The following is a 23,744-nucleotide window of genomic DNA, read 5'->3' as shown; positions in this document are numbered from 1 at the left end:
TGGGCCTATTTATAGACGTGTTCTCACAGCCTTCTCGTCCACTTCTTGCATCTTGTCTTATAGGTGGAACGCACAGAGTCCTACACGTACCTATACCTACCTATATGTGGTTATGTATGTATATACGTACGTGGTCCATGTATTATCACACAAGTTCCATCCCGCATCGTCTTGCAGCGCTTTGGACCCTACAGTAGAGTCATTCCAGATTCAACTGCTGCGACCTCAGTTTCGTCCGCGTTCTACTATTCGTACAAGGATATACCTTTATCCGGACGCGCAGACGGCGACGACAGCGCTTTTATCCTGTAACGCATATATTTACTTCCATTGCATGCATGTACCATTTAGGTATACCTATATTATTTAGTTACCTCTCACGCGCGTACGATTCTGTGTAGGTATTATTCGTTCCGAGGTGGCGGCAAACGTGGTTATTGGGAATTTAGAATTAGGAACATGCCAAACTTTTCTTGTAATATTCAATTACAGGGCCAAAGTGCTTTTACCAAGAGTGCTCATAAACGGGTCCCTGTCGGTCAAGGGTCAGATACAACAAGCGAGCGAGCAGTAATCTATGACTAGTGTGAGATAGAGGGATTGATGTGAAATTCAGGTAAAATTCAAGTGTTCCCATTCGCACTCGTGGTTTCCCCATGGTCAGTAAGGAATGGCCGGCGCTGCATATACCTATAATTATGCCGTGCAAATAGGTATATGAATAATACATATTTTTACGCAATATTTTGAAAACACTGATATGTAGGGATACAGCGGAATTGAGTAGAACCTTGGTAACTGCAGAACATTGATTAACCGCTCCGAGAGATTATACGTGCATATTTTTTTATCGGCAATTGAGGATGATGCGGCGGATGATACGTATACGATTGTCTGAAACAATTCCAAAGCTAGATTAAGAAACGTGACTAGAGAGTTTTCCAGAAGGATAAGAATTGATGTATCGATTTGTGTAAGATCCTATAGAAATCTTTCCATATTCGGAAATTACGAAATGTTCTGTATCCATTCGAGTTTGAAAATTTCCGTTCAGTCTCGACGTGAGAATACGTTGACAGATTTGCTTAATCAACAAAAAATTTATATGCTTTTGGACTGACCGTATCATCCGCGCTGGTTCCGCCTATCCCGGTCAATCGAGATTTTACCGTATTTAAAAGTGTGGATGCAATGAAAGACGTCGAGGAATGATTGTTAACTTGTATTTTTTTTCTTGTTAATAATTATCGTGGAGGCGTCCGTATTTTGGCGATAGCGATTGGGCGACAAAATATTACAAGTAGATGGTTTTTTTTCTCGTGCGTTGCACTCCAGAGCACCATTACATTCATTTATGTACTAAATAGCTACATAATATATAATATATAACGATAGAATAATATCATTTGTAAAAAATTATCTTGGTAATATTATAATAGTAATAGGTACAGTACGGTATCTCATTCTTTTTTTTTTTTTTGTTTGTTTTTAACATTTTTCCTTCAATTTTTTAATGCAATTTCGAGTTGCATTACATATATACTATAGTAAAAATTATTATTATTAATGTTTCACCTTAGCAGTACGTCGTGTGTTAATAAATAGATCAACATATACATAATATTAATTTGATTCTTATAATCAACAATATATAATTTTGAGAACGTATATGCCGGGTAACATTTTACAGAGCTTATTATGCAACGTATATTCGTATGTATACGTATAATATACAGACGTATATTACATGTATGTACGTTAATATATCATACACATATAATTTCATACCTACAATGCATGCGTTTCGATACATAGGACATATATAGATATGTGTGTATCGATTAAGAGTAATTACAGCTCGTAGTGAGATTTTGAGAGGCATGAGAGATGAATGGGTGCGGCGGGTCGCCTCTACATGGGTACATACATATAGGGTCGCGCTCGGAACGGACGGACGGTATACAGCCACCGGGAAAACGGGAAAAATGGTAGGAGAGGAGACGAGGCGAGACGAGACGAGAAAAGCGATTTCGAAAGAACACTGGGGCCGGGTTTAGCGTGTCCGGCAACACGGTTTTGTATCTAGAGGTCGTAATCGTCGGGGGAGGGAACGGTGATTGGCAATGATAACGTAATTTTTATAAAAAGATGAAGTAAGTGATGATGATGACGATGATAATGATAGCAATAATAACAACAACAATAATAATAATAATAATAATAATAATAATAATAATAATAATTAATAATAATAACAATAATGATGATAACTATGAAGAATAAAAATCAAATCAGTCGCGTGAGTACATAGGTGGTGCGAGAGTGCGGTGGAAAGGGAAGGGAACCGGAGGGAAGGGAAGGAAAGACTTACAAAGAGCGATGAGATGTGTAAAAATGAAAGTGTTTCGGGGTGGGTATTAAGGATGAGCGCATATCTCCTTTTCTACTGATTGCAGGGGGATGATGCGTGAGCTTGGGGGTGGTTGCGCTGCACGTTACTACCGGCGTTCGAGCTCCCGGCGTTAGAACCACTTCCGGCGGAGCTCGACGCTTCACGCTTTAGCCTTTGCTTTAGGTGTACCTTCGCGTGGCGTTTCTTCTCGTCGCTCCGCGCAAACTTTCGTCCGCACTGGTCGCAGCAGAACGGCTTCTCGCCGGTGTGGGTGCGTACGTGGGTAGTTAGGTGGTCGCTCCGTGAAAAGGATCTCATGCATATGCGGCACTGAAACGGCTTTTGACCTGTGTGGATGCGAATGTGTCGGGTAAGCTCGTCGCTCCGGGAGAACCTTCGGTCACAACCGTCAACCGGACAGGCATAGGGACGTTCGTGGACCGGCGTCTTGCTCGGCCGGTTTGGATACTTTCGCGGTTTTACGGGGACCAGCCGGAGCGGTAACGCGCTCTGCTGATAGACCTGGGACAGTATCTCGTGACCCTTCGACGTGCTTGGATTGTACTCCGCGAGTTGTACGCTCCCGGTCGCTCCGTTTCCTCCACCACTCTGCTGTTGTTGTTGTTGCTGTTGCTGTTGCTGCTGCTGCTGCTGCTGCTGCACGTTCCCGGTACTGTAGCCCCCTGGAGTTGTGGATGGTTCCTGCTTCAGCGTCGGTTCCTGGTGATGCTGTTGCTGATGATGATGTTGCGGATGGTGATGTTGGTGGTGCGAAAGTAGGCTCGAGTCATAAGTTTCTTCGTGGGCCGTCAGCCAGCTGGCGGGCGTCGGCGTCGAAGTGTCGTGATATCCGGGTGGCGGCGGGGGTTTCGATTCGACCTGGAGTAGCTCGACAGTCTCTGCTCCGTAAGGAGATGCGTGGAGAGAGGGGTGGAGGAAGGGTTGACCGGTCAGATTCAAGGTGGGCGATGGTAAGCTCCCCCAGAGTTCCGGGGTCACAGTTTGCTGCTGCGACTGAATTGGGTTGAGGGGTGAGGCCTGAGTACAGGTGGCTGTGAAAATCCCACGGTACGTCAGAGTCGGTACGTTGCAAATGTTCGCCGGGGTGTGACTCGTCGAAGGTGCTCCAGTCGGCGTCGAGGAATGCGGGGACGAGTAGAGGATCACACCGCTCTGAAGTACCGCGTTGCAACGCTCGGCCTCCTCCTGGGTCGCGTGGTGACCTGTCGCACTCGCTCGAGGCGGCGTCGTTCCTCCCGTAGTCGCGTCCGTGTCGCATCTCAGACCCGTCGAGTTTTCCGGCTGTTGGTGATGATGTTGCTGCTGCTGCTGCTGCTGTTGTTGTTGTTGCTGTTGTTGTTGTTGTTGTTGATGGTGGTGGTGGTGGTGATGCTGCTGATGTTGATGCTGGTGGTGGTGCTGGTGGTGGTCCCGATTACCGGCTGTCGACTCGTCATCCTCGACGGCTGCCTCCTCCAAGGAAAGGTCTTCGCCAGCCAAGCTTCCTGAAAAATATAATATGTATTCGTCGTTATAGCGAATTCTCTGTATACAGCGCGCTATCGTTGCTCCGGCAGGAAACATCGTGATATAAGCTCTCGTACATATATTTATCACGAGAATATAGCTACAGACGCCCCTGTGCGAGTCCCTCTCACTATCACTCAACTGCATCCTGCCTTCACTGCTTCCTTCCTATCCCAACTGTAATAAGTGCGTGCGCGATCGGTCTGTTAAATCACGTTTATGTTGGAAGAAATTTCAAAATACCCGTCGCGCTACTCGCTGATCGTCCAGCCGTCGGCAGAGAGCGCCTTGCTGTATCACGCTAGGCCTCCGCGTATATCAAAAACTGATTCTAATGCCAGCTCCCTATTGCTGCGAAACTCGAGAATCATATTCAGTATCGGAATTCTCAGCTGCGGCATCATTGTAATTTATATATATGTATAAAATAAGAATCTACCATTTGCGAACGATACACGTGTTCCTCGTACTGCGACGAGCGATAGCTGGGTGTACAGCGAGGAAACCGAGTATCATGCTGTGGAGAGAGGTTGGCGACGTAAACGTACACCCGGTTTTATTAATCGGAAAGTTGAAAAGGCGCGCAGCAGAAGGAACGAAAGCGAGGGTGAGAGGATGACGCGGGGGTGCTCGTGGTGCGCGAAAGCATGAATGAACCAACGGAAGGTTGGGGGTGGGGGCGAGGGAGGAGGTGGATGATTCGGGGAAGTGGTTGGTAGGAGGCGAGCGAGGGCCGGCGGGGAAAGGAGTCGGTGTTGAATGTCGGGGTCGTCGGTATTGATCCGCGAACGAGCGTGAGAGCAGGCCTCGATATCTTGAGCCTTTTCTCCTATCTATGCAATACGTCACAACACCGGCGTCTCCGTCGTCGTTCGCCTAGCACGTATGTACCTAGGTATCTACGCACCGTACGCGCCCTGGAGGTACAACACGGCCGATTGACTGACAATCGCCGTACCGGCGGTTTGCCTCTAATGCATGTCCGAATCCCCCTTGGTGCTTCGTCGATGCATGAAAACTCCCCCACACGATACCCACACCGGCCGGTTGATGAACACCGGTTCAATCGAGCCCCCAACCCGCGGCGTTCAGCGCGCAATAAGTCTAGCTTTGTTCGTCCGATTTTCGAACGCATATTCCAGGACGGTTCACGGACGATCAATTATCTCAGAGAAAGACTACCGGGTACCGGTTAACCGTTTCACGAGAAGCACAGGTTGACGGGCAACCTCTGACCGCAGGTCGCTCAGCGGCATTCGAATCGGACCAAGCCGCACTGTTCCCCGGGCGTCGTCGATGCTGTCGCGCGCGAGCTGATCCGTCAAGGTGTTTCACCGGCTACTACAATTAGGCATACTTACTGATTTTAAGCCTGTGAACCGAACATGCGTATCTACCATAGGCGAGCGGTGAAAGTGAACGACAGTGCCGGATGATGCAGATTATACGCGTCAACAGCTACCTGTACCTACTTGCAGCTTGAGCACAAACGTATCGCGGGCTTGAAGTTACGGAGTAGCGAAGTAGGGAATGTACCTACAGCAAACTATCGAGATTGTCAGTTATTTTGTCATATATGATAGGTGTACCTGAAATGGGGGGAGGTTCAACGAGAGCCGAGGGTCCGAAGAACGAAGGAAGGTCGCTGCTCGTGGTAACGGGTGTGTTGAGGTCGCCGGGCTTGTCCTTTTCCGCGGTGTCCCCGAGGTCGTCCCTGCAGCTCGAAACGCCGACGCACTCCTCGTCGTCGTGGAGGTGTTGCCGTCTCTCCTTGAGCTCGCCGCCGGAGGCAGTCTCGCACGGGGACGACGGGGTGTCGGTGAGCCGAAGACGCTCCTCAGAATGGTGGTGCTGATGAGTCTGATGGTGCTGGTGGTGGTTGTTTCGGTGGTGATGGTGGTGCAGGTCGGCAGAGTTGTCGCCGGTCGTGTGATGCGGCTGTTGGGGCTGTAGTGAGACACAGGAGGCGAGAGAGAGCGAAGGCACCGGTTTACTCGACGAGACCGTCGACGTCGTGGCCGCGGTCGACGTCGTGCTTCCCGAGGACACGGTATTGTACGCGAGACAAGCGTCGAAGCTTAGCTGCACCGCCTGCAGGTTGAAGGTTGCGTGATGATGATGGTGATGGTGATGGTGGTGACCGAGAGGCGGCGAGGCCAGCAGGAATGGACTGGTCGCTGCGTGGGGTTGCGAGCCCACCACTTCCATCCCGTCCATCGTCATCCTCTGCAACGGCTCCGCGGTATCCTCGCCAGACGGACAGGTATCCTCTCCTGTGGTCGTGTCAACGTTTAACGAAATTATTATTATCGTAATTTCGTTCCTCCGTTTTCTTCAAAATATATATATTCTATGTATATATTCTAGTTTATATTCGAACAGAGCTGCTTCATCAACCGTTAATGCGCACGCGTCGTTATACGGTTATCATTTAGCATATTCAGCCGAATAATAGTTTCCCGTTGATTTTTGCTCTTACGCGCGGCGTATTTATTTGACAATGGTTACGCAGGCATGTACTTGGCGTGCACTCTCTCCTTTTCTCCTCCTCTGTCTCGTTTTCTTTTTTATTTTTGCATTCTTTAAATTTTATTTTATCCTTTTTTTTTTTTTATCCTATATCTCGACGGTGCTCACTTGTCGCGCGTAAGCGCCAGTAACAATCGGCTCGTCGAGGCAGAAACCATTTACCGTCGAACGTCAGAGTCGCGGGCAGCGGGGGTGCGAGCGATACAGGCTAAGACGACGTAGCGCGGGTGAGACTGTGAGAACCGTTTACAGAGGCGGCCTTGCAGCTGGTGTTCCGTGCGATTCGGGAAAACTCGAAACTCTATCAAAACAGTCTCCCTGGTTTGACCACGGGGCGCGTAGCGTTTATATTCTTGTCGTTGACACTTGGCCGTCCCACAGCACGTCAAGGAACGTGGGCCAACCCCTTGGGCGGCCCGATACCAGCAGGTAGTTCGATTGGATAACCCGCGTGCGGAAACAACAGGTTCGTCCTTGCGCGAAAAGAAACGTTTCACCGAAGATATCGCGTAGGTGTACCCGAAACAAGTTTAATATACCAACAGGTGAAGGTGGTAACGAGAAATAAATCTAAAATGATTGAAAAAAAGATTCGGGTTTTTTTTTTTTTTACTCTTATCTCCAAACAAGTGCAGTCTGTAAAGGATATCCAGGAAGTTTATCTCGTCAACAAATATGTATTATATACCGTCGATGTATTCAATATACATGTTTGTATATATATATATGTGTGTGTGTACGTATTTATATGTATATATATATACATGTACCGACACGTACGTGTGTGTAACTGCGCGCGTATGAGTTCGTATGTAATGTATACGGAAGAGCACACCGCGTATACACAAGGTACGCGGGCGTCTTGGGTTTGCTATACGGGACGCGCGATGCGTGGGGGTCGCGCACGGACTGAGCCGAGAGCGCGGCGCGCCCCGTAGTTTTATGAATGGACCGCGGAGACTGTCCCATATTTGGAAGCGTCGAGCGACCGCCAGCCAATCCCCGTTCTCCATCTCCGCTATGTGTGCGCGCGTCCGTGTGTATGTACGTATACGCGGTATGCCTCCTCCGCACCCTCCTTTGCCACCCACCGCCCGGCGCTCTCGCCTGAACCGTCGCCGTCGCCGTCGCCGTCCGCGCGTCGGATTACCCCTTGCCCCGCGTACCTCGCCGCCCCGCCCCAACCCCCCAGCCGCGGCTCGCAGACCGTTCGCCAGTGACGTCGCGCCGCGTGACGTAGCGCCACGGCGCGCGCTCGCTCCTATATTGCGTGGGCTTGCGGGGCTTATCTTATAACTCACGCATACGCAAGCGCGCGCGCGCGCGAGTCCACGCGTCCCTTCAACTCGTTTGATGGCGTTCTACGCGCCTGCCTAGCCGTGTGTCGTCCATACCCGTCTGAGCATGCATAGGTACGAACTACGCTGCATACACTTGCACACGCGGTATACGCGGACAATTTACGCACGTATCTGCGCTTGGTGTGCGGTCCCAACGTATTTATTTGGGTGTGCATCGGTGTTAGGTATACGATGTTGAATGTTGATGTATGAGTGGCGGGTATTATACGGATACGAAGCCTCGGTGGTTGGTGGCGATGTGACGCGAAGGATCCGCGTCTGCGTCGCGTAGCGTCGGTACCGCGCACGGCGGTGTTGAAGGAGACACATCGGCAACCACCTGATGCCCTATTTAGGGTCTCTAGTCGACGCTCGGCGTCACGCACAGCCGCCACGCGCCCGCAACTTGGTCCAGCCCGTCCCGTCCCGTCCCGTCCCGTCCCGTTCCGTATACACCGTTTCGTCTAAACTCGACTCGACTCGACTCGGCCCGCCCGTTGCAGACCGCGTAGGTATAACACGTACGCCGCCCGAGAGTCCAGTCGCTTGCGTAGCATAACAAAATCTAAATTTACCCTGCACGATCAGTATAGGTATACCACGGTGGGCGCGATCTATTCGTGTACCAAGTCGCGTTAGGTTTGCGCGGGCGAGCTACTATTTTCAGCCGCCACGCAACCACCTGAGACCAACATCCCTAAATACCAGCGTGACACGCCAATATCAAGGATGAGTCACCGTGCCGCGTTAACCGCGAAAGCGCCTTCGACATCTTGCGATTCTGTTTAAAAGACGATCGTTGCCAACTACAGGTATATGCGATTCTACGAGCTTCGAGAAAAAAAAAAAGAGTAACGAGGAAGGAAAGAGAACGTACAACAACAACCGCCGGCATCGCAAACGTTACCTCTAATTCATAACGATCGTCGGTGAAAAATACACCGCCGTATCGTGTCGTTAAAGTAATTATTCCGGTGCGCAATTTTTTATAGTTCAATCGGTAGTCGATAGATGTTATCTACGCCACGCGTATAGCCGCGCGTGTGACGCTGTCTCTTGCTACGTCAGAGAACCACCGAGTTACGCCGTTCGTATACCATCGTCATTTTTTGTTATCGGGCTGCACCGTACGTGATTTAACGCAGAATCTACTTTTCGTCAACAGCCGCACTGCACCGACGTGCTATGAAGCAACATATAGCTGCATCTGGCTCTTCACTTCCGGAAATCAGCCACGTTCTAGGTGCAAATCAATATAGTCCGTTGAATAAGCTGCAGCAACAAATTTTGCGCAAATACGGGGTTGAGTTTGAGTATTCGAAAATGATCTGTCTACCTGTAATCGCTAGCAAGCCTCGTTTCGGTATTACATCGAGCTGAAATTAATTATGTATCCAACATCTTCAGAAAAACCGCACAGGTTGTACCGCAGCACAGAATATTACTGTTTTGCCGGGACAGTTCGATAAGTGTCGTTCGGCGATGTGACTACGTCGAATTCGCTGTTGGATAGAGTACAGTCAGGCGGTGGAAGAATACGTGTCCACCCTTTTTCAAACACAGCGTTACGCCAACTCAGTCAAGTATTCTGCGAGACATCTGTCCTTTCGGTAAAGGACAGTATAGGTATGGGGAAAAACCCCGGAAAAATCGATCTCTGTCGAAGGATGGCCAAAATGACCAGTTGATCAGTTTTCGATGCATTACTCTGCCGAGTTGTAATTTCATCGTAGACGCAAATAGCGACGATTAAGTAGTTGAGCTTTGGAGCAAAGAAATCCTACTTCTTTTTCTGATTCTCAGATCATTTTATTCACCGAGAATACCAACGCAAACACGTGCCTCTGGTACTCCTCGTCCGGTATTACTCGTCACTTCGCACGACCCGCTTCTCTAGTACTGCTATTGCTAAAGCGTAAGTTTGAAAATTTTATCAAATACTTCCGCGCGCGCGTGTCGGGATGCAACAGGTACCGGAAGCAGTGAATCTTTGTCCGACCAATGGTGAATGATCAGGTTAACGGAATAACCTGGCGTGATGGCGAAATGCAGGTGTGGTTAAGCGAGAAAAATGACCGGTTCTTTCGAAGAGTGAGAGGGTATGGAGTATAAGAGAAAATCGTCCCCAGGGAAGTCTGCCGGGGACAAAACGAAGCCTTCTTTTCCTCACCTGGCGTGGGATGATGATGGTGATGATGGGGATGATGGTGTGTGGAATGAGGAAAAGTTATCGCCGGCGGTGGCGGTGGGTAAACGGCACCCCAGACACAGGAAGTAGAGCCTGGTGGGACCTGTTGCTGTTGGTGTTGTTGATGCTGCTGTTGCTGCTGTTGCTGCTGATGGTGGTGATGATGGTGTTGTTGTTGCAGGAGCTGCTGGACCTGTGCAATGTCAACAAACTCTTGCAGTTCACCTTCACCTTCGGCCTCGGCGCTTTCGGACTCGCCTCCGGTACCCTGGTGGTTGTCGCGCAGCCGCGAGTTGAGGACCACCGCTTCAAGACCCTCGGACTGAACCGCGAACGAGTGCTGGAGCTGATCAAAGTTTGGCGCCGTGGAGTTCGGATCGTTGTAATTACTACGGCCTGCGGTGTGTTCGCGACGCATCGCGAGTGCCAGCATTTTTTTACTCAACTCGTCGCCCTCCCCCTCGAGATTTCTGACGCAAACAATTTCGTTATACGCGCAGTATTGGCCGGCACGCCGTAACGCGCTGGTCTAAAACACGGGGCGACAACGGATTCCTGGTTCACCACCAGGACAAACTTTCCCGTACTTTGCGGAGGATCTGGCGGGGCACGACGTGCTAACCGAATAGTTATTTGATGCACTGGAACACTGCACATGACACTGAGTACCATTTATCAGTATCCACTTTTTGCGACCCCCCGATCACAACTCTGCAGCAGCACGCACGTGAGTATCGAACGGACGGCAATCACATTTACGCGCACAATTACACGCGAAATGATTAAACGGTATAATCCAGCAATTCCGGACCGGGATCGCGGTTAACTCAGTGTATTCGGTGTATAATATTTCTTTTGTAATAGACACAGTACTCGTGGTCGCGGTCGTCGTTGCGGTCTCGATCTGTTGAGTTCTTTCACAAGTCAGACAGTCAAGGCGGCACGGCAAAGACGGAGGTAACTTCTCATCCCGCACACGTCCCGGCCTAGGAAGCAGTTGTCCGGGTTGAGGTACGCAAATTGTGGCTGCGCCGTTGTCGGTTGTCGCTCGTCGGTCGTCGGTCGTCGTTGTTGAGTGGTTGAGGAGCGTCGTGGTCGCAGGGGTTCGCGGTGGTCCGCGCGAGACGCGAGACTAATAAAGTGGAAGCGAGTGAACGGGCAAACTCGGCGAACGAGCGAGCGAGCGAGCGAGCAAGCAAGCAAGCAAGCAAGCTAGCGAGCGAGCGGGAGGACGGACGGGCAAGCGGACAAGCGGACAAGACGGCGCGGGAGGGAGGCGGGGCTGGAGGGAGGGGGACGGTCTCGCGGACTCTCCCGGACCCCCGACCGACGAAGACACCCATTGCCAAGGATCACTCGGTGTCCTTAGGGGGCGGCATATGCATGCCACCAAAGGTATAACACATCGGCAACCCCTGCCATAGGTGGCCGGCGACGGCGCGTCTTTCTTGCGATTTTTCGACGGCCGCCAAGTCCTTTCTCTGCCTACGCATCCGTACTCAGCGGCCCCTTCATCCAGGCATATCTCTTGGCCGTACGATTTGTAACAGCTCCCACCCTTGACGAGACGTCCACCTTGTTTTGTAACGTGGTTGCGTGCAGCCCCCACACGGCCCGGCTTGGCACAACAAGTGGCAAAAATGTAGGCGTAAGTATAATATACCTAATCAAAGTGCACGCTGAACGGCGCCATTGTGATCGAGACGCATTAAACGTTACCGTGTAAGTTGCATTTTGTTGACGACGCGAAGTTTGCCATTATTATATATATATGGGTAATTAAATTATGCAGATTATATCGTTTTGTTTGTCAACTTTCACATACACCGTGACGCGCAGAGAGAGCAACGGTTTAACAAACTGCAAGTGCCACGGTCTAAGCTCACGACATGCGTCGTAGACTCTGTCGGAAAATTAAGCGATCGGTTACGTTACTGTTAAGCTTACGTTAAGTGCGCCATTGCAGATGAGGTTTAATGCGCGCGCGAAGGACCGCGTGGTTCTACAAGATACGAGATCTAAAGACGACGGGCGGGAGAAAGAGAGGGAGGAAAGTGCGCGGGTAGCGGTGGCGTTCACCGGATGACGTCACTCGGCGTGGGCGCACCCCCTCACAACACGCCGTCCTTATTCTTCACTGGCTCTGCACCCGCGACTGCTTCTCCATTCTAGACTCCGTTACTATAAACGGGCTAGTTTTGACCGCCCCTCAGGTGGCTCTCGTCGAAGCCGACGCCTGGTCGCACGAGGGGTTGAGGCGGTAAGCAGTGGCGCGCAATCCCATTCAGCCGCGGTAATATGTTTATACCACTCGGTGTATACCCAGTCTCTGGAGCGTTTCTCTATTCACCTATGATCTGTTTACTTGCACGTAGGCAGCAGGCAGGTAGGCGGCTGTACTAGATGATACAGCTAGGCGAGGGGGAAGAGGAGGATAAGCTATAGCCGCTGCAGAGGGAGGGTGAGACCATTGACGCTAATACCATGCCCGAATACAGAGAGGTGGTCAGATAAATGGATAGAAGGTAGCAGTGCCAGCCAAAGACCCTCCCCCCCCCCCCTCCCTCCCCCTCCCCGCCCATCCATGCGCCGTGTGTATACCTATGTATATTGTATCTGTTTGGAAAAGAGGTGAAAGACACGTGACGCGACACGCGAGACACACAGGACTCCGGGGGTGGGCAGGGGCCACGGGGGAGGGGGTTTAAGGCGCGGGGTGTATCGCGGAAAGGAAGAACGGAGTAGGGATAGAGGGCGATTGACTCAAACCGAGCAGCGGCACATGCCATATCTGGCAAGACTTGACTTACGTGGGCTAAGCGCAACTCACCTTGCCTCACCTTCCGCGCGCCGTACTTTGCGTGTACCTTCGTCAGATCTGCCTCTGCCTCTGCCTTGCAACGACACGGCAACGGTTCCGCCGTGTAGCGCACCTTTTAAGTGCCATTACGTTAATATCGTAAAACACATGTATGTATATGTATATATAGTATTATATAGGTATACATTAAGATCTCATTTTTAAATTCTTTGCCCCGATATAGCTGAGATAATTTGAAATTGCTAGGGGGCAGAGGGCAGAGCCCGGCTACTTGAGCCAGTTGACTCCCGGCTCCCGGGGTCACGTGCCCTCGACGAACATCTCCTCGGCATAGCGCTTCGCGGAGAATCGTTCGTAGCAGACGAGATGCACTGTATCACCGGAGAAACGGCAAACGGCAAGAGCAGAAGCAAGACTAACTACAACAAGAGCAACGGGCTGGGCTGGCCAGTCTCCATCCTCGGAACGAGACCTGCGCTGGACCCGCTCGCGGCACGCGAAGAATGACCTCATCGCGGATGTCGCTCTGATTTGCTCAATTCGTTCCATCTTATACCCCTCCCCCCGCCCTCGAGTCGAGCTCGCGCGTAACCACCGTCATCACACCTATAATGCACGCGCACAGCCGTCCGGCACGTACCTACTTTACGCGGCGTACATATAAAGTCGCGGACTCGCGGGTGAGGTGCCTACGCGATTGCCGCCGTCCTCTTGCCTCGTTATTTCATTACGACGGCGTGTGGCGTGTGGCGTGTGCCGAGTACCCTCCGCCGGCTATCCCTTGCCCGTTCTCAACGGCGGCGACCGGGCTCTGGCCATAATCATCCATCTCGCCTCTCCTCTCCTCTCCTCTCCGCTCCTCTTCTTCCCTCCCCTCGCCACCCGCTTTACACGCATCAAAAGCACAACGCGCATTAACGTACATAATATCGCAACAAAAGGCATCCGAGAAACTTCAAGTGCAGGAATAAGGATTCTAAAAGACCCCCTTCGACGCATGCACAATCTTTTTTGCCTCCAGCCTTAGCCTACACCTTTATTTCTGCACAAGTCGTGCACTTATTACTATACCGCGCAAATGGTGCATGCATAGTACAGCGGGTAGGTCTGCACTACGGCCGTGGTACCAGGTAGCGGATGTTTAGTGTGGTATACGGCACGCGAGCGAGCGGGGAGCAGGGCGATGGGCACGCGCCACGCTGTCCCACGGGTTTCTTCAGCTGGCCGTCGTCAATCCTCGCGATAAGCGTATAACGATATTATTAAAGCCAGTCCTCAATTTAACACCACTCGGCATGGTGTTCAGAGCACCACGATGTTTGCCGTACCTACGCGTACGCGATTGGCGAATCGACATACTCCGCCATTAAATTTGACTACCGATTGGCTCCTCCTACTTTGATTTTCAACCGGTCCCACTTGCTCGATTCAAAGTCCTCGCATAGCAATACCTCCTAGCCTCTTCCCCCCCTCCCCCCCCTTTCTTTGTGTCATATCACATCGGTTTTAGTCCACTGTACATGTATACGTGATAAATTCGTTCGCGTAGAATGCGCCAGCTTACCTACCCTGTATGTACATGTATGTTCATTAGAACCCAATGAACACGGCGTTCGTACAGCAAGGAAAAGTGTTGATATTTATTAGTAAACGGCCATTACATTGCACGAAAACAATCTTTCACTCCACTTTTGATCGAGGGGTGAATCACTGGCAAAATTTTTAGTTATGCCGAATTTTTTTATTCTTCCAAGAATCGCCAAACACCCTTTTGCGACGTCGCTTTCTAATATCTTCCTGCATCACCCAGCGAAACTTTGTCAAATTATTTCACTGTGTTCTAAACCACCGTAAAACGTCCCAACATCACCGCGAGCATCTTATATTTGATCCTGCCGCTGTCCACACCACATCTCTTTTGTGATACCCCCCTTGCATCGGACCCGATTCCGGATTTTTTTCTCAACCTTGAAGTCCACAGAAAAAGCAAAAATGCGGGTCCACGTCTAAAAGTTGTAAAACTCTCCATTTTGACGTGGAAACCAATTATTTACTTAGAGATACCTTCGAATACAAATGAGTCAAACATTTTATCAGATTACATAGATTTTGTTCTATTATTGATCTCATTTGTCCTGAGGGTTGGACATCTCGATTCAATTGAGCCGCTTATTGATTTAGCAAAGCCGTCACGGATTATACGCTAAGACTTTAAACTTCACGAGAATCCAGAGATATGGCAGCATTACAAAAGCTAAACTATCAGAACATCTGTATACGTATGTGAACAAACATCAGTACGGAAATACTATACAGATAATTCAAGATCTTTCGTCAAGTGATGAAAAAGTTGCAGTATAAACGGATTTACAATTTTCCATGTAAATTTCGCATCCATTTGTCCGTTGGTAATTGGTGGGCATTATCTTTCAGCATATTCCATGCATTTGATCGGATGAAATTTTAAAATAAAGTCAACCACGCAAGAATGGCATGTTATTTTTGTTCACATCATTCCTCTGGACGAAGAAAAATGATTTTGTCTGCCCTTCTCTCTTAAATGTACACAGAAGCTATAAGCTTGGTCTGCTTTGCTCATTGAGATTTTTTTCTAAAGTTTCTGGAGTGTGGAATATTAATCACGCTTGATTAAAACTCATGCGACCGTACGTTTGGCGTATATACCTACGTATCCGCTTGGTGTATCTGCGTTAATGAGAGCACGCGTGCTAACATACACATCTTCCTGCGAGACGAAAGCTTATCGTTCGAGCTGCTACTGCAGATGCTGGTGCATGTAAGGCGTTCGTTCGTGAAATGGTTGTTCCGTTTAGTTACACCAAGCATGCGCCTGTCATTCATCTGCTGGGCTATGGGACGTAAGGGGGAGGAGGATGGGAAGATAAATTTCAGCCGGACGTGACGTGTGGTAGTTTATATAGGAATACCAGCTCAATCAGTTAAACCGTAAGCGCGCTTCTTTGTTCGAGTTCTCTTCGTCTTTTTATAGTATCTGTTTCCTTGTTTCGACAACTTCTTTCCGCGGATATTGAAGAAATAAGGAGCGTTGAACGTGAGCGCGCGGCTGATACCTCTGCGAGTATCCCAGAGTGGGGAGTGTGAGGGAAAAGAGAACAGTGACCAAAATAAGAAGAAGAACGGTAAAAGAAAGAAGGCGAAGAAGAAGACGACGAAGAAGAAGAAGAAGAAGAGGGAAAAGCAGCAGACGCAGAAGACGAAGAACACGAAGAGGAAAAAGAAGGGGCACATGTACATAATGGTTAGGGATGTACGGTATGGTAACCGGGTGTTAGTGAGTATATAAGGACGGGCCAGGACGGCCGACAGACGAACGGACGGAAAGGAGATAGTCGTCGCGCGTGGGTTGAGGCTGCAGCTAGGCTCGTGCCGAACCCTCTTGGTCCCTCTCCTCCCCTCTCCTCTCCTTTCTTCTTACTTCTCTTCTACTCTTCTCTTCTCTTCTCTCCTCTCCTCTCCTCTCTTTTTCTCTCTTCTCCTCGCCGCTCCTCTCCACTCCTTCCTCATCGCGCCGCTCCACACCGGCACTAACTCTGAATACCGGTCAGACCTCTCTGCGTGTTGGTGGGCTCACACGGCGTGCGTACGTACGCATAATATATGTATGGTATGTTGTATGTAGATAGATTGGGATGCTGCATGGACCAGTCCGCCGGAGTGCTACGTTATACGGGCGGACAATGCGAGGGCGACCACACCTCTTTTCTTTCCATCTGGGTATTCAGTCCGTGGCGGGTAGACGGACTCTCCGAGAGCCCCGCTCGGCTCGGCTTCGCTATCGGCTTGGCCAGAGACAGAGTTTAAATGCTCAGGGAACCAAAGAATCTCTTTGGTAGCGAGGGATAATCAAATAACAGCGATCCCAATAATTTACGAATTTTACACATGTCCATAAATCAGGAATTCACCGGATGGGGGAGTGGAAAAGAAAATTAACATATAAATGTTGTTGTTTTTTTTTTTTTTTTGTATTTGTTATATTACCACTCGTACAACATTTCTAGACATTTATTGATTAAGAAGACGTGCTTCGTTTCAAAATTCTCCGTAATTTCTCTATCAGCAAACATGAAAGACTACTGCGTTTAAGTATAACCTCCGACGAAGAAAACTTGAACTATATTGACTATTGGTCAGGATAAACGACAACCAATGTAATTATCATCGACAGTGATACGTGTAAGCGATCTTTTTCCGTGAACAACTACTCAATACCAGGGGTACAAGAATTCCGCGCAGATTGCTTGATTCAAAGTAGCATACTCCTACCTTATACCTGCATATATTTTCATAGCGTGCTCCTGCGTCGCGCAAATCCGGTAGAAAACTTCGTAACAACACGTGCATAGGTCTCGTTGCACCGCGGTACACATCAGGCGCGTGCCGCGTCACTCTGGCATAGCCGTAATCGTCACTTGACAGTGCCTTCGTCACTCCTCGACAGCATATATGCAGCCAGTGTCGTCGCACCCAATTGGAATTCGAATCTCTCAGCCCACAGAGATGCGGAGTCGACGCGGTAACCGTATGTGTGACGCCGCCGATTCACGATCGGTTTAAATCACCTCCCGCGTCACCTGAGACTCTCAGCTTCTGCGGCAAAGAATCGCGAGGGTGGCAGAGACTCTGGATCATCCAAATTTCACCGTCCTGGTTTCCTTGTAACAGCATCACATTGTGTGTAAACGTAAGAAACATCCTGTAAATAATGGCACGTGCACTCGATAATACCTCGTTGAATTCATGATATCTGTGTGCTTGCTCGCACATGTTATATACGAATATACGTATGATGAATGGACCTGTTCTATCCAAGAATACACGCTTCGGAAAATTGAAATTGTGCAATCACACAACGACAGCAAATGATGCAGTGAAATCTTGCGAATACATTTCACACCTCGGAGCTCTACAATTTTTGGAACTAGATCAACGCGATGGAAAATCGTTACCCGCAATAATTGGTCCGTGAATATTTCATTCCATCGGACCACAAAAGAGAAGCAGCGAATTCGCGCCTCCCCAAGTACATGATTGTGCGTAAACTGCAGTACAGATACAGGGAATATTTCACGAAAATAGCCACTGAAGCCTAGTCGCGGTGACCGTCTCCGTCTTGCAATACAGCTGCGGGATGATCCCCTCCCTGGTGTTAGTGGCCTCTTTCATCAAATGTTCCCAGTTTGTAATTCAACAAACGTTTAACAGCGGCAATATAACACAGTGCTGTGATTGAAACTAAACATTCGATTGACTCCCACGTACCCGACGTCTAACAGTTATCATCGTTTTTGCATCCGTATCATTGGTATTGTTGTTGTTGTGAGCAATCGTCATCGTCGATCTCATTATAGGTATAAATATAACTGCGATTGCAATTTTGTACGATTGATTTCCGCAAGTTACGAGCCAAACTCTTCGCATGCCATGTTTGCGATTGTTGATGGAAAAATTGAGGAAAATATTGGTAAATATGAAAAATAATAACGGTGATACCGCGTACGCGTAGGTATAACAGTAGCGCGCATAATACGTGCACACATACCTAGGTTGACAGACGTATGCATATACGCGTACCTATATCCCATGGGAAAACTGGACAAACCCGAACTGAACCCGAACCCAAACCCGTACCTGCCTGCGATCTAGCTGTACGAGTGGGGCGGCGAGTGCATACACAATCATACGTGAAACGCAGGTATATTATATACCTGCATGGATTTAAGATATGTGAGGGGCGTTCACCTCGCTGGCTGTACTGCGCGCAGAGGTGTGCGTCTGGCGTGTATATCTCCACGTACGTGCGCGCCTCACACGTACTTGACCGATGCAACGATGCCCGTATACCTTAGCGTTTCCATGCGCGCGGTCTCTCTCGCGTGCATCTCTGCATGTGTGCAGAGCCCGGGTCTCTTTCTCGCCTTCTTTCGCTTCGTCTCTCTCCGTCGCACCCGCCCTGCAAACGTATCTTCGGTACTCTCTCTCTCTCTCTCTACTGATTCTCCGTCTCTCCGTATGTAGTGGATGTTTGAGGAACAGGGTGCGGCCCAACCCACCTCAGTTAAGTTACCTACCCGTATTACTGCCGGCTAGGTACGAACGAGCAGGCCCAAGCACCAGGCAACCGGAGTATCATGGCAAATTATCCAGGGCACGTGTGAGGCACGCGCGTCCCCTGCACCTATAATATGCCTATGCCTACCTATGTGTGTATCATGTTATATGATACATTTAAATTTATACATTATACCCGTTTCGTGCACGAGTTGTGTTAACGGCTTATAAAAGATTTGTCTGAAAATCTTCTCGTTCTACGCACAGAGTTTCGTTCAACTGTATTTAAACTTGTTACAACCGTTAGACGCAGCTTTCTGGAATGAATATCGAACCGAATCGAATATCATGTATATTGCCAAAAATATATATTTTTTTTTTATTTTACACGAAGGCAAATGAGGCAGGATGCTTTGGGGCTGCTACCTGTACTCGATCGTTGTCTCAATAGGATTACGCTCGGGGCGGAATCGCAGTTTAATTTTCACAGCGAGAAAGGCTTGCGAGAGACCAATAAAAAATTTATGAATGAACGGCTGCTGTACGGTGAAAGTCTTGTGCAACATGTAGCAGACTCCGTGTCGTAATCTCTGTACGATATGCGTGCATTCTAAAAAAATAAGAACCGAATACGTGTGCGGGAAGTGTTGTCATTGAGACCACGGTCAAGTCAAATCCAGATTTTCCAATAATCTTTACTTCAACGATTGCAACGATCTCACGTTCACAATCAGCATAATTTATGCAATGTGACTTGGTGAAACAAATGCGATTCTTTTGAACACTAGTTACGTGACATGCTCGTGCCCATAAGCGAATGTTCATAATAATTCCATTAATCGTAGTTTACCTGACTTCGCGTCGTCGGTAATAACATAGGATTGATAACGAAACCACGACTGGCGGCTTTTGCCATGAAGTTAGACAAAGCGCTGAGTTAGTTCACAGTATGAGTATTTGCAGAATTACTGGTCCCAAGCTGCTGAGCAGATGATTGGTCCAGTTCGCACCATGAATTTGTCAGGAGAACGAGAATGGACGCTATTAAGCTACCTAGATGCGTCTCGGCTGCAGCTTCAGGAAAACTTGAGCAGGTACAATATTCGAATTTTTTAAAATAATTTCATTCATCACTTGCTTGAAGGGGCGGGAAAAAAATTATGAACAGTTGTAAAATCCGGCAATGCACACTTGGAAAATTATAACCGTTGTATCACCTCGCTCTATAGAAGTAATATGAAGTAACCGTATGGGGAAAACTTCAGTCACATACGTAAATGTGATCTAGTTATGCATATAACCGCATTAAAAAAACGCCACAACGCCGAGCTTATTGTATAGTGTCACTTTTATCGGGTATAGTACATGCATCGTACTTACATAATCTCATCAGAATGGTATTGACGATCTTCGAGGCATAAGTTGTCATTTCATTCTCACAGTAGTTATGCTATTCTTGTTTAAGAGTCAATGAAAAAATTTCAATAACATCAATGAAGATAACGTGAGCTGTAGAACGTTTTTACCCTCATCGATAACAAATTGCTAACAATTTGGTGCTCTCTGTGAACCTGCAGTTTCATCCGAAGGAGATATGTTTAAAAACAGAGATGATGCAGTATTTTCATATGTATTCATGCGAGGAAATTTTACACTCATCTGGTTGCTGTGGTTCATTCTGTTGTTTACACATGAATGAAAAAACTGTGCTTATACGTTTTCCTCACCGAGAGATGAATAATTCGGATTTTATTTGCTGTTGTATTTGGGAATCACTATACAACATACCACAACCGTATGGCAAGAGTCAATGTGGGATAGATATGCTTTTAGCGTTTGTGTAGGGTGTGGAACTGAATTTTGCAGTCCCGCCTTCGTTGAGCATGTTTCACCCTGATCGGAACAACGGTATAACTGCGTCGACCTTGTCATCATTTCTTAAGGTATTATTAAACCTACTTTATGAGATAAGAGTATTTTCGAATAAAGCGATCGTTGGGTATTTATAATATACTTGTCACCCTTCTTTGCATTACCAAAATGGAACGCCCATTTGCTACATACCGTGCACAATCAAAATTTACATTCAATTAGATTAATTAATCAGGTATGGGTACGCGTTCATTCTGCGATGCCTCTCACATCTCGGCTCACTTGACTCACGGTGGACCAATCATGAATGAAATTCATTCATAGTAAATATAGATATACGTGCAGATAAGAGACAGATAGACATACACGTCTGTATTTATACGTGTAGGTATACATACATATGCATTATAATTTATAATACACATACACTGTCACTTATAATAGGTACACATGTATGCACATGTATAACCCGCGTGGGCAGATGAGTGTGGCACGCGTCTCTCCGCGTCTCTCCGCAACTCTCAGACGTACCTCTTCTCTAGTCCTCCCGTAGGATCGAGGTCATCACCTTTCTACATCCGAATGGCTTTCGCCCTTCCAGTCTATTTGACTAAAACAAGCTCGCGCTGCCCGCTGCATCTCTCCTCAAGGCCAGAAGTTACTTTATGATCGAAAGGAAGGATCAGGGACGTGGTGGCACGGGCGGCAAGAAGGTGGCAGGGGCCATCGTTTCCGGTCGCCCACGCAAGACAAATTTCTGGTCCTTTCCTCTCTGCTAGGACGTGGCAGCATCTACTCACGGGCGAAATTACATAAGAGGCTTCGTAGATCATATAAGTGCAGAGGAGTGAAACAGTTAGTGGGTGTCGCAACGGTTGTGCGAGGGGATTTCTTGCGTCGATGATGTACGCTGCGAGCATGTTCGAATTTAAACACCTGGAATTGGACACTGTAGAATAAGATTCGTCAAATAAACATAACTGCTGTAAAAAACCTGAACATAAAGCTGATTTCGAAAGTATTAGACTCATTTTAATTAACCGTTTTTTACTATCGTGCTCTATGAGCTTCGCAACTTTTGAATCAGCTTGATAAAAAAAATCTCTGTAGATTTTCCGGACTTGTTTAAGAATCGTCTACCTTGAGAGGTGGGAATAACGAACGCGTGTGCTAATGCGTGCAGAAAGGCATATCAACCAGGGGAACTTTAAAAAAAATTTCAATCTCACTTAATTCAATTCTTTTTACGTTTTCGAGCTCACAGATGCGTGTTCAGTTTTGTGCAGGTGATTTTACAAATATACAATTAAGCCACGTGGTGAAGACAGGGGCAAACACAACGATAACCTAGTGTCACCAATGACTAACTGCGTACGATGTATACTCATCTGCACATACACCGCAGTGTTTGACCTCTCGGTTTCAGTGTTTGCGCTACCAACGCAGATAGCGCCAAAAAGTAGAGGTATGAGGAAAACGCGGCAGACTGCCCGAGGGGACTCGGAGCCGTACTACCGAGAGCAACCAGCCGCGTCATATATGTGATATGTTAATACATATATATGTATACGTACCTTCGAGCTCGCGATTGGATTATGAAGCTAATATACCAGGGTCATTACTATGATATTTATTTATTCAAAATTAAGATGTTCGTATAGGTATGCAGCTCCGTTCGATCCTGATGAAATACGACTTACATACGCGCACACGTATTTATATTGTTCGTCCTCATTATTTGTCAAATATGTGTAGTGGATCGCAACGGTTTTTTGAAATCATTGATTGACCAGATCAAATATAGGTATCTCTTCGTGTGAACAAGTCAAGTTCCGCAAATATTTATCGAAATCTATTTGAAAAATTCTGAATGATCAGTTTGATGACGTCGACGATTGCGGGCTTTTGACGCGGGTGTTCGAAGGCGAACCTACTAGACACTTTCGAAAATCACAGAACTCTGATGCATCACATTCTTCGGTACGTTGCAAAATCTTAGCCAGGTAAACTCTGACTCGTCTTATGCTTTTCTCTCGGCCAAAGAGATCAACGTATAAAAAATGTAATAATATACTCAAGCAAAGTAGCTATTGTTTTAGCAATCGATTAGAAGGAGCTTAAACGAAAACTTTTTTTGTAACAGCTACATACCATTTCATTATAACTTTTGCAAGCAAACTATCAGTACTGTTATAGCGCTTCAGAGCGAACTTCTTAACAATCACACTCGTTATATTTGAAAACAACTTTTTGTTAATTGAGCTCTATAGAACCCAAAAACTAATCTTATTGACAATACTGTCAGCTATTTGTAAGTTTGGAACATAGCTGAGGTTGATAGCTAATGCAGCTCTACCAGTAGGTAAAGAATATTTACCGACGACCGCGAAGCCTGATTGCAACGCTGCATCCGACTAAGTTTTCATCGATCGGTACAGTGTGGATTCACGAATTCGTCATATTCAATACTGCATGGAGTAGCTCAATGTATTGTATACACCTGGGAGTCCCTTTCTAGCTGTGCATCGCTGTACCGGCCTGCCAGACAGAGTGGCCTGGAACATTGGCAGCCATCATCACAGAGTTTTTTCGGAAAAAAATGTTTCCCGTCGCAGGGAAAGACTGGAAACACATGTGCGGCCATCGCGTGCTGCCAATATCTTTCTTACCTGCAGCATCGCAGGAGATTGAGAAAAATGGAGATTGGCCAAATGAGCGTTCTGTCTCGATGTCCGCAGCGTATCATTCGTTATTTTCTGTTGGAGCTTCTAGCGGATACATTAGAAAGTCGATAGTGATTGGCTCACAGTTACTCCGCGTTGCGTTTGGTTAGCTATACGCATCTTCAACCCTGTTCACGATTCGGAACTGCGCCAAAGTCTGCGGCTAACGAATTATATCGGTTTTGTGAATCATCACAACTGGAAATAATAGAGTTTTTCACTTGCTGCACTCAGTGTACATCGACTGCAGCCACGCTAG

The 23,744-nt window shown here is 47.8% G+C and overlaps 1 protein-coding gene and 1 long non-coding RNA gene across 6 annotated transcripts; one reads left to right on the top strand and one right to left on the bottom strand.

Annotated features, from left to right (window-relative positions):
- Positions 1-1,206: 1,206 nt before the first annotated feature.
- On the bottom strand, positions 1,207-11,128 carry LOC107225293 (E3 SUMO-protein ligase EGR2). 4 transcript variants are annotated; one of them, XM_015665714.2, is made up of 3 exons: positions 9,959-11,128; positions 5,509-6,192; positions 1,207-3,897 (listed from the first exon to the last, which is right to left on the bottom strand). In XM_015665714.2, exons 1-3 carry the CDS (start codon positions 10,407-10,409, stop codon positions 2,444-2,446), a joined length of 2,589 nt encoding a protein of 862 aa, XP_015521200.1. In that variant the 5' UTR covers positions 10,410-11,128; the 3' UTR covers positions 1,207-2,443. The 4 variants fall into 4 exon arrangements, with proteins under 4 accessions (XP_015521200.1, XP_046600483.1, XP_046600481.1 ...); XM_046744527.1 differs by lacking the exon at positions 9,959-11,128 and adding an exon at positions 9,125-9,926; XM_046744525.1 differs by lacking the exon at positions 9,959-11,128 and adding an exon at positions 7,272-7,558.
- Positions 10,572-21,773, top strand: LOC124295221. Of its 2 annotated transcripts, none has more exons than XR_006905141.1 (3): positions 10,572-10,703; positions 19,854-19,984; positions 21,207-21,773. It is a non-coding gene; the product is annotated as an uncharacterized LOC124295221 (long non-coding RNA). The 2 variants fall into 2 exon arrangements; XR_006905140.1 differs by lacking the exon at positions 10,572-10,703 and adding an exon at positions 11,265-11,624.
- Positions 21,774-23,744: the final 1,971 nt, after the last annotated feature.

This window comes from Neodiprion lecontei, chromosome 6 (genome assembly GCF_021901455.1).
Source record: "Neodiprion lecontei isolate iyNeoLeco1 chromosome 6, iyNeoLeco1.1, whole genome shotgun sequence".
NCBI classification, from domain to species: domain Eukaryota; kingdom Metazoa; phylum Arthropoda; class Insecta; order Hymenoptera; family Diprionidae; genus Neodiprion; species Neodiprion lecontei.
This window is presented reverse-complemented; position numbering and strand designations above follow the sequence as displayed.

What these genes read in the sequence shown, in the direction of transcription:
- LOC107225293 (XM_015665714.2), bottom strand. Translation starts at nt 10,409, where the DNA reads ATGCTGGCACTCGCGATGCGTCGCGAACACACCGCAGGCCGTAGTAAT. An exon ending in CCATCATCATCCCACGCCAG is followed by an intron (nt 6,193 to 9,958) that starts GTGAGGAAAAGA and finishes ACACGACCACAG; the next exon opens with GAGAGGATACCTGTCCGTCT. An exon ending in TGAACCTCCCCCCATTTCAG is followed by an intron (nt 3,898 to 5,508) that starts GTACACCTATCA and finishes TATATTTTTCAG; the next exon opens with GAAGCTTGGCTGGCGAAGAC.